This window comes from Scardinius erythrophthalmus, assembly GCF_964197995.2.
Source record: "Scardinius erythrophthalmus genome assembly, chromosome: 14".
NCBI lineage: Eukaryota > Metazoa > Chordata > Actinopteri > Cypriniformes > Leuciscidae > Scardinius > Scardinius erythrophthalmus.
This window is the reverse complement of record NC_138234.1, coordinates 7,550,337-7,560,804: the sequence shown is the minus strand read 5'-3', so window position 1 is coordinate 7,560,804 and position 10,468 is coordinate 7,550,337. Positions and strand designations below refer to the sequence as shown.

At 36.8% G+C, this 10,468-nt stretch overlaps 1 protein-coding gene across 2 annotated transcripts; it reads left to right on the top strand.

Annotated features, from left to right (window-relative positions):
- The first annotated feature begins 1,262 nt into the window (after positions 1-1,262).
- LOC308702300 (uncharacterized protein) lies at positions 1,263-6,503 on the top strand. Of its 2 annotated transcripts, XM_081385012.1 has the most exons (7): positions 1,263-1,651; positions 1,825-2,145; positions 4,474-4,770; positions 4,863-5,009; positions 5,106-5,144; positions 5,389-5,736; positions 6,064-6,503. In XM_081385012.1, the coding sequence occupies exons 1-7, from the start codon at positions 1,612-1,614 to the stop codon at positions 6,114-6,116; spliced, it is 1,245 nt and encodes a 414-aa protein (XP_081241138.1). In that variant the 5' UTR covers positions 1,263-1,611; the 3' UTR covers positions 6,117-6,503. The 2 variants fall into 2 exon arrangements, with proteins under 2 accessions (XP_081241138.1, XP_081241137.1); XM_081385011.1 differs by lacking the exon at positions 1,263-1,651 and having other exon boundaries at positions 1,694-2,145.
- The last annotated feature ends 3,965 nt before the right edge of the window (positions 6,504-10,468 follow it).

Below are 10,468 nucleotides of genomic sequence, written 5' to 3'. Positions count from 1 at the left end.
TAGTATAATATTAGTAAATGTACTGTATGTCTCTCACACGTGTCCCACATTGTCCTGCAAAATCACATCAACATGCAGTAACAGAGCGATAACCAGCCGCTGTTCTTCTGGTCAATGATGATCAATAACAGCAGATAACACTGAATTTGTCCAGTTATTTTGAATCTGTTTTATTTTGTACTGTAAGTCTATTAGTCTACTATAAGACTATTCTGGAAAGATTTAGAAATCTACATAAATGATATTCATATCCATGGTAGAAATGTGTGCATTTGATGTGCTTTATGTATTTTTCTCTCTCTTTCTGGCAGTTAATGTAAATAATGTGATTGTGTTATCTTGTGGCATTGAATAAAAAAACATCCATCAGATATCATACATATTGTGAATTTTAATCTATAATAGTGATTTACATGTATTCATTTTAGATGCTTTTCTCCAAAGTGACTGTATTGTGTATGTTGGGTCCATCTAGTGGACAAAACTAGAATTTTCATCAATATTTCATTTAATTTCCATCCATTTTATATTTCTTTGTCAGTTACATCAGTTTCTTACATTGGTTTGCACATTGTAGCAATTCATAATGTAATAACTGCACATAATGTAGAATCTACACATGATGTAATAAGTATTACATTATTATTGTAATAAAATGCTCATATTGTAAAATTTTCTCAAATGTAATAAAATATTGAGCTCATAATGTAATAACAATTATTACTCTATGAGAAATGTATTACATTATAAACTTACCAAAAATATTGTCATATTTTCATAATTGTAATAGGCTTTTTAATCATAAAAACATTGGTTTTCCCTTACAGTATATTTTTGGACTTATTCTTAAACTACCTATGAAATGCACCAGATTTAAATATTCATGCTATTATTATTATTATTATTATTATTATTATTGATGTTGATATTATTATTATCATGGTACATTACTTATATATATATATATATATATATATATATATATATATATATATATATATATATATATATTTATTTCTTTTTTTTTCTTTTTTTTCGACAACAAAAGTGCACACTAACAACACTGTATACAAAGTATAGCTTATGCTGTAAAAAATAAATTACAGTAGCCTATCAATATAGCAAAAGAAAAAAATCATAACTTTAAAAAATAATGCTTATAAAATCACTAAATAAATAACACTGGAAAAGCAGTCACATCTATGGTTTAAGACCCATAGAAACTCAGTGCGTCATGTCAAAACGTTTTCCATTAGGTGGATGAGACTGAAAGCTGGTATATCCCACGGGATTGAGGAAATTCAACTTCCTATCATTTAACATGTCTTACTTTACTCGAAAGGCGGAAATACTGGATTCAGGGCGTCAACATGATTCCCAAAGAGAATATAATCCACTAATGATTCTTACTTAGTTATAAAGTAGCCTATCTTTATTGTTGTTCAGTCGGTTAGATATAAAAATAATAATAGTAAGAAAACTGTGTCGCAGTCAGATCGTAGACCTGTTGCTAAACGGAGCGCTGGAGGCTAATCTTAGGCTAACCGTAAACAAATTCAAGAACGCAAGAAGTCTTTATTAAATCGCGTTTGACTCACACAAAACAACAAAATGAAGATCGCTGGTTTATTTTTATGCTTTATACTGAAAGGTAAGTCTTTAGCTTCGAGACTTTCACTTTCACTTCTCTCTACGTCACTATTAAGTGTAGTACTAGGCTAATGAAATCGCGATCAACTCTAATTAAGTTAAGCTATTCATTACCTCATTTGGATTTGATTAACGTAATGAAAATCTTAGAAACTGGTTATGTTTGCTCTCCAGGTGTGTTTGGTGATGATACGTTTGTGTTGGAGGGAGATTCTGTCACGCTACACACTGATCTTACTAATATACAGAAATATGAACGCATACTGTGGACATTTGGAACCGACAGCACTCGAATAGCTCAAATCATCAACGCTGTCAATAAGGTCTCATTATATGATGGTCCTGGTGGGAGATTCAGAGACAGACTGAAGCTGGACAATCAAACTGGATCTCTGACCATCACAAACTCCAGAACTGAACACTCTGGACTTTATCAGCTACAGATCATTGGTGGAAATGAGTTCCCACCAAAGAAATTCAGTATTATTGTTTCTGGTGAGTAGTTTTGTAGCATTGCAGCACTGAACCACACTGAACGTACAATATTGTCCCAGTAACCTGAGACACAAATGTAGCCAAAGTCAAGAGTTGAATGTACAGTATCGGGTTTCTATTGTGAAGGGTAAAATGAGACCTAAGTCTATGTAATTTGTGGCGAGCGACCAAAAGAGACAGTGTAAGTGGAAAGTTTTCATTGCCATTTTACATGGGTGATGTTTAGGACTTTTACAATTGCATTTTGGTCTTATTGTAAATATTACTGTTACTTTTTGTAACTGAGATAATGACATTGATGGGTATGTGTAATGTTAGCGTAGGCTACTGTGAATGTTTGCTTAAAGGGACACTGTGCATTTTTCCGTTTTTGTCAAACAGCGACCCCTAGAGTCGCGGTGGAGTACTTGTATTTATTGTACTGTCGTAAATACCACTCGCGCAGAGCCATCTCTGCACTCACGGCCTGATCCCCTCCCCCCTCTATACTGGTACCTGTTCAGTAGAGCCCTTTTCACGCAAACACAACCTGGGATTGATGCCGGCATCGATGCTGGGTTGGGAATCTAGTAACATTACCGTGTTCAGTCCCGGAACGCGCGCTGTGTGAACAAAAGCTGTAATAATGCCGTGTCGTAGTGATGACGCTGAAGCCAGGATCGTTCGCCCGCTAGTGAAACGGTACGTAATGCGCAAGTTTATGATCGAATCAGAGAAAAAAATGCACAAGCGTGGTTTCTCGAGAGAGAAATCGCAGCTCATAAGCAAACTTAAGACGCTGCTGAGACATTACAAGTCACATCAATGTCTTGTGTCTTTACGGGTTTTTTACGGGTTGTGTGTGAACGCACGCTCTGATTACGTAAAATCACTGGCAGTGTGAATGAACCAAAATCTAACGAACCCGAGTCAAATCCCGGGTCACTTTGTGTATTTTCTGGAATCTCTGTGAAAGAGGCTTAGGACTAGGGTTGGGTATCGTTTCATTTTTAGCGATTCCGATTCCGATTCTGCTTATCGAATCCGGTTCTTATTGATTCTTGTTTCCGATTCCAATATTTTTTAGAGGGAGAAAAAAGGGCAAATACTTGAATAAATATTTCTACCTTTTATTCTTGCCAATTTTAAGCAATAACCAATAAAATGGCTGAAGTGAAAGGAGTCTCTTCAAGGTGTTGATTACATTGTTACTCCAGCAGTAGGTGGCAAAAATCGACAGTTTTTTTTTCATTGAATTATTTATTGAAGAAGACTTTAGAGATTCGTTCAAAAACGGCGAATCATTCATTCATTAAACAAGTATTTATGAGACACCTAATTAATTAGTGTTTGAATTAATAATTCAAACTAGTTTAAAAAAAATAGACTATTAGACTAAACATGTTGTCTGATGTATGTAATCGTGATCTCCATTTTAAACAAAACAAAAATGATTTTAAGCCACATAGATTCTGACTAGGGACCGTTCACATATCGCGTCTAAAAATGCATGGAAAAGCACGGCCGCGCCGCATTCTCCTTCTTTCCACAAGCGCTTGCGCTCCCGTGGCGTCTGTCGTTGCTATGCAACCAACCATTTACTAGGCTACTAGATATATTTATCGAGATGAGAAATAAAACCCGCCCTGTTCAGCTATGATCAGCTGTTCAGCCGAGCTTTTGATGTTACAGACCTGCGCACCGCTTGCGCCATTCTGAAAAGTTGAGATGTTTTCATCTCGCCGAGGCATAAGCGTGCCTGCAAAAACGAGCGCCGCGCACCGTATGCTCATGTCGCTTCTATTATGAACGTGCTTGCCGCGCGCCTACATTTGAAATAACGGATAGTCAGGAATCAATAAGAGGAATCGTAATGCGTGCTTCTTATCGAATACCCGGTTTTTGGAAATTTGTTACCAGTTCTAAAATGGAACCGGTTCTTGATACCCAACCCTACTTAGGACGGAAGCTGTTATGAGTGGAAATAAGGTGTGGCCCCTTTAAGAGCTAAAATAAGGTGTGGCCCCTTTAAGAGCTGTGTGCGCCCTGTTGAACTGTCGGCAGTCTGTATTGTATGTGCACCTCGAACACCCTTTTCTTTTCCTTGACTCTTCCGACCACGTTTTCTTCGTCGACCCTGACATGATTCATGTCTGTAATGTGTGCTAGTGTCTTCCATAGAGGCTGCTTCATATGTTGTTGATATATGCGGCGTTGTGCCGTAAAGCAAGTCGTGATTCTCGCGAGATTTGTCGGGGCGCCACCTCTCAAACTTGCATTGCTGGTATTTTGCATATTTTTTTTTATTAAGGTTGATCTTTTGCCTGTTTATTCTCTCATCTTGTCCAGCTCCACTGCCCATTCCTGTCATCATCAGTAACTCTTCACACTGTTCTTCATCATCTTCATCATCATCATGTTCATTGGTGTGTTCATCAGTGGTGAATGTGAGTCATGTGACTCTCTCCTGGTACGCAGGAATCAGTGTATTGTCCAGCATCAGTGCGTCTGATCTCAGCATCAGTCTCTCTCTACCTCTGGAGGTGGAATATCAGGATAAAAACACCTACAGCTGTGTGCTGAACAATCCCATCAGCAACCAGACCACACATCTGGACATCAACACACTCTGTCACACATGTGCAGGTACGGCAGTAGTATTGTTAACTGATGTGTTCTGTTCTCTACTTGCAGGTCAAAGGTATTATGTGTTAACTCACTGATCTACTGTTTCGTAGTGGATGCATCGAGTTTCAATGCAAACGAGAGCTTACCCTTCAGTCATGTGGTGATGATCTTTGTTGGTATATTAGTTACTCTACTAGTCTTGGCTGTAGCTGGGATGTTAAGTATCTACTGGAAATATAGAAAAACACATCAAGCGGGTAAGTATTACTCACAGATAGAGCAAGAGTATCTACATTGTGTAAAAGTGTAAAAAAGAAACTTGTTATTTAAGTCTGTGGTTTGTGTTTAAACAGCCCAGACTCCAAATCAAGAATACACTGAGCTGAGTAATGGTAAGATTCTCTAATATTAATGTCCAATATGTCATCAAACTCATAGGATCTGCTCTGGTTATCAGTATTAACCTGTTAACTGATCCCTTTCTGAGCACAGAGCTGAACTTGCTCAAATGATATCGAAATTATGATGATTTCTAAAAAAAAAGTCACTAAAAAGTGTGGCAAGTGTCCAGCTAGCGGTTATATCATGCTTATACTGAGTGTTTAATCTCTCTCTGTGTTCCTGTATGTTGTCCAGGTGAAGTTGTGGATCAAACAGACGTAATAAAGACCGTGTCAGTGATGTTGGGAGAGTCCGTCACTCTAAACACTGGCCTCACTGAAATACAACGCTTCGATGTGTTACAGTGGAGGTTTGGAGAATTAGGCACAGATCAAACTAATCCATTTTTAGTCATCAACAGAGCGAATAAACCGAACAATAGCGGTTGTGATGATTATGATGAGAGATTCAAAGACAGAATACAGCTGGATCAACAAACTGGATATCTCACAATCAATGACATCAGACCTACAGACTTTGGCATTTATAAACTAATTCTCGGAATTGGACAAAATATGATCTCCAAAACATTTATTGTCCTAAGTGAGTACCTCAAATCTGTCCAGTGTGAACAAGTTAGATGCTCTGAAATGAACCATTTATACGTTTTACTGGGTTGTTTGACTGAATTTTCCTATAATGCATTAAAATAATTATTATTTAATAATCAAGTGTAGGAGACAGTAATGTGGTTCAGTGTTTGTTGTTTATACTTCATTAATCATATCAGTATCATATGGCATGTGAAAAGGTCAGATTTGGTTTACAAGAAAGGAAAAACACATTACTGTACAGAAACAAAAGAAATCCAGAATCAACCAAATAAGAGCTAAATGTTTCAAACAAGAATCTTTCTTTGTTTTCTTTCAGATTCCTCAAATTCACCGCTAATGAATGGAGATGTCTCTGAAACAACTTTTTAGCAACTTTTACATTATCCTTATTCAAAATAAAAATGTTCTGCAGTTATGAGCCTTTACAACTGGAAACGTGTTTAAAATGAATGGTGTTTACCTGTGAAAAGTAACATGACAAAGTGTTATGATGTCAATGTTGTGTTTACTGCATGTCTGTTACATTTTATAGAGTCACTTTTTTCAGTGTTTATGAATGACATTGTGTATGTTTGAACGTTTTCTGCCCTCTAGTGGGCAATCTAAGTTAAAAGTGGTGCTATTTCAAACAGTTGTGTAATGTGAATGAGAGACTGCAGACAGTTTGATAACTCATTTTTAGCCTCACAACGAAATACAATTTTTTTGTTGTTGTTGTTTTACTTTTTAATAATAAAAAATCATTCTCATGAAGTTAATTGTGTTGTATCTATGTCAAATAAGAACTACTCAAAACGACAGAAACAATCTTAAAAAAAAAAAATTGATGGATCATATAGAGAGGGTGGGGTTTAAGACACCAGGGACGATAGAAATGTTTTGGCTTCTCTTTTCAGGAAGTGCTGGGTACACTTGTCATGAACAAAAAGTTTGACCTTGAATTTTGACCTGTTGGTGGTGGCACTAGCACTTTCTAACACTTGTTCATCACTGTATTGAATGCAGATCGAATGTCAAAACATTAGTTTAAGGAGTGATTCTTCCGGTATGAGTGTATGGAAAGTTATTCATTCAAGTTCTCATTGGGAAATTCTTTTACTGTCTATGGGAAATTCTAATGAACTTACTTCCCCTTAAATACGGATTTACTGCGTTTATAGATTTACCCAGCATTGAAATTCAGAAGAGTCACCAATGATTTTCACTCGGATAAACGTCTTAAGGTGGCTATTAATACAATAAAACTAACTATCAAAGGAAACTATGTTAATAATCTTCGCTGTCAGGATGTGAATTAGGTCATTTAGACACGGGTGGACGTCGAACGGAGTTTAATATCTATAATGGACAACTTTGTTCACCCACATTTTGCTCAGATGTACAGACATATGAAGATATTTGTTTTATTTTTCGTCCCGTTACTCGTGGATGATGGTGAGTAGATTTACGTTTTCGAGACTTAGGTTCTACTTTCACTTTGCTAACTTTCATGAAATATAAACTATAATAAATGATTATGGTAACGATGATGATTATTAATACGTTTTAAATTGCAGCATTAATGCTCATTTAGATCTGTTTTTGGAGCTTAAAGTAAAAGAAAATGTCTTGGTGGTATAGTCTGGAGAAAGAAAAACGCCCAGATTAACGTTTTTATTATTACAGGTGCTATAGTATTCAAAAATGTATGAAACCAACAAAAATGCAAAGATTGTATAGCCTATCTAATAACAAAGCATGTTTTATGTTTGAAGTGTATTTTTTTTTGTTGAGTGTTTTATTTACATTTGAGTTAAAATCTAACTAGTACTAGTACTACTAAAAAATGTACTAGTTAGATTTTAAAAGAACTCAACTATGCACATATTGCATACAAGGCTCACACATGGGCCACATGAAATTTGGCTCGTGCTTGGTGGAGTTACGGCACTGCTTTGGTTTAGTTCTGGCAAAGAAGATGTGGACCACATCTTTCTGGCAAACTCAATCTAATCTGTTAGCTCAGCTGTTTATCTGTGCCAAATCTGTGCCAAAGGAAATTTGCTGACTGGGCCTGAGTGGCCTTGGACCTGTAAAGACGGGAATTAGAAGAACAGATTATTGCACTTAAAGGGATAGTTCACTCAAAAAATGAAAATGTAATCATCATTTCCCGGTACTCACTCTCATGTCGCTCCAACTCAAAAAGAGGATGTTAGACACACAATCCACACCAAGCTTTTCCATAAATGAAGAGTGAATAGAATAGAAAACAGCAAGGTCAATGATAAAATATTCAGTTTATATGTCTTGGGTTGTTTTTCAGGTGTGTTTGGTGATGATACAGTGAAGACATTATCCGTGATGGAGGGAGATTCTGTTACTCTACAAACTGATGTTACTGAAATACAGAAAGCTGATCTGATACTGTGGACATTTGGACCTGACAGCACTCGTATAGTTCAGATCAACAGACTGGTCAATAAGGTCTCAATATATGATGATGTTCTTGATGGGAGATTCAGAGACAGACTGAAGCTGGATCATCAGACTGGATCTCTGACCATCACAAACACCACAACTGAACACTCTGGACTTTTTCAGCTACAGATCATTGGTGGAAAAGAGGTCCCACCAAACAAATTCATTATTATTGTTTCCGGTGAGTCATTCTATAGTTGCGAAATAATTAATTTCATTGCATAGCAGCATTGAACTATTTTGTATTTGCCTACATTCATTTTTTATAATATTCTCTCATGTTTTCCAGCTCGTCTGCCTGTTCCTGTCATCAGTAACTCTTCACACTGTTCTTCATCATCATCATCATCTTCATGTTCATTGGTGTGTTCATCAGTGGTGAATGTGAGTCATGTGACTCTCTCCTGGTACGCAGGAATCAGTGTATTGTCCAGCATCAGTGCATCTGATCTCAGCATCAGTCTCTCTCTACCTCTGGAGGTGGAATATCAGGATAAAAACACCTACAGCTGTGTGCTGAACAATCCCATCAGCAACCAGACCACACTTCTGGACATCAACACACTCTGTCACACATGTGCAGGTATGGCAGAGGTCCATTTATTCACAGTGATGTTCTCAGATTCTGTTACAATATTGACACTCTGTCTCTTTTTCCATTATAGCAGCAGGTGAAATAGCGCTGGTGTGTGTTTGTGTTCTGGCTGGGGTTGCGGTTGCGACTGCAGTTTCGTGTGGTATTTACCGTTACCATCAACACAAGACATCTAAACAAACAGATCTACAGGGTATGTGTTACCAACAGCTAATTTCATAAAATAAACATTTGAGTTTTATTAAAAGGTTGAATTTACTTCTACTTCATTCTTTAAATTGAGTCATTGTTTTTATACAGGCCAAGCTAATGGAGCTGAACTTACTGCTATTCTAACTAAAGGTACGATACAGTTTAAATAGTGATGCACAGAAATTTTGCCTGCCAAAAAGTTTTAGATTAAACAACGAAAAACTAATTTTTGGTTTCGTCCAGAATGGTTTTAAAGGGCCGAAAAGATTGACAGAAACAGTGACATCAAATGAGCCGTGACTGGCCTTTAAAAAAAAAAAAAAAAAAAAAAGTAAAATATATTCCTTAAGTTTTTTTTATTATTATTTTTAACCCTCATTCTAATTCTCTGCCTGAAATGATCGGTAAGACTTTAGTTTAGGGTCCAATTCTCACTAGCATGTTGGCTCTTTATTAGTACTTCTAAAACACATATTAATGCCTTGATCTGCATGCCCATATTCTACATCCCTTAATCCTACTCAATACCTAAACATAACAACTACCATACTAACTATTAATTAGTAGTAATTAGGAGTTCACTGAGGCAAAAGTCGTAGTTAGTTAATAGAGAGAATTGAACCCTAAACTAAAGTGAGTCAGTTTTTAAGTCACGGCTTCTCTAAAGCTTGCCAGTAAACGGACACAGCTTTATGATTGGCTAAAGTCATTGCATTAGAAATAGTATCAATGCCCACTCGCTGTTGTATACGAGTAATTATTTTACAAACATTATCCATATGAAACCATAATTTACATATAAAGGATTATGAAATCATTTACTTGTGGATTGTGATGCAGCTGCTGTCAGATCCAATACAGTCAGAGCTTCATCTTTCAACACAAACCTTTTTGTAAACTCTCCATTACACTGTGTCTTGTTTGCAAAACAAAATGCTCCGAACAAACATATAATCTTCCAACTTGATCCAGGCACCGTTAAAATAAACAATCCAATTGTTTCAGACGCAGCCCAGACAGCAACATAGTGTCGGCCCAGATCTAGCCCACATCTGGTACGTGTTGAATTCACAGATGTGGCCCGGATCTGGGCCGACACTATGTTGCTGTCTGGGTGGGATCTTCTGAAGTCTATATAGAGACGCAAACAAGCTGTTTAAACTGGACGCGTCAAAGCAAACATTCTTTCACTCTTATATTTGTCCTGTTGTCGACAGACTCAAGCATGTGGACTCACATCTGTATACTGTATCAGTCTAGACACCATCAGTTGTTATAATGGGTTCTATTTGCTTTCACGATGCTCGCATGCAGTGTAGGCAAATATCTGCTGCTAAAAATTTAATTTTGCCCATGATTTACTCACCCTGAAGCCATCCTAGATGTATATGACATTCCTCTTTCAGACGAATACAATCAGAGTTATATTAAAAAATGCCCTGGCTCGTCTAGGGTCTTCCAAGTCCATAAAAGT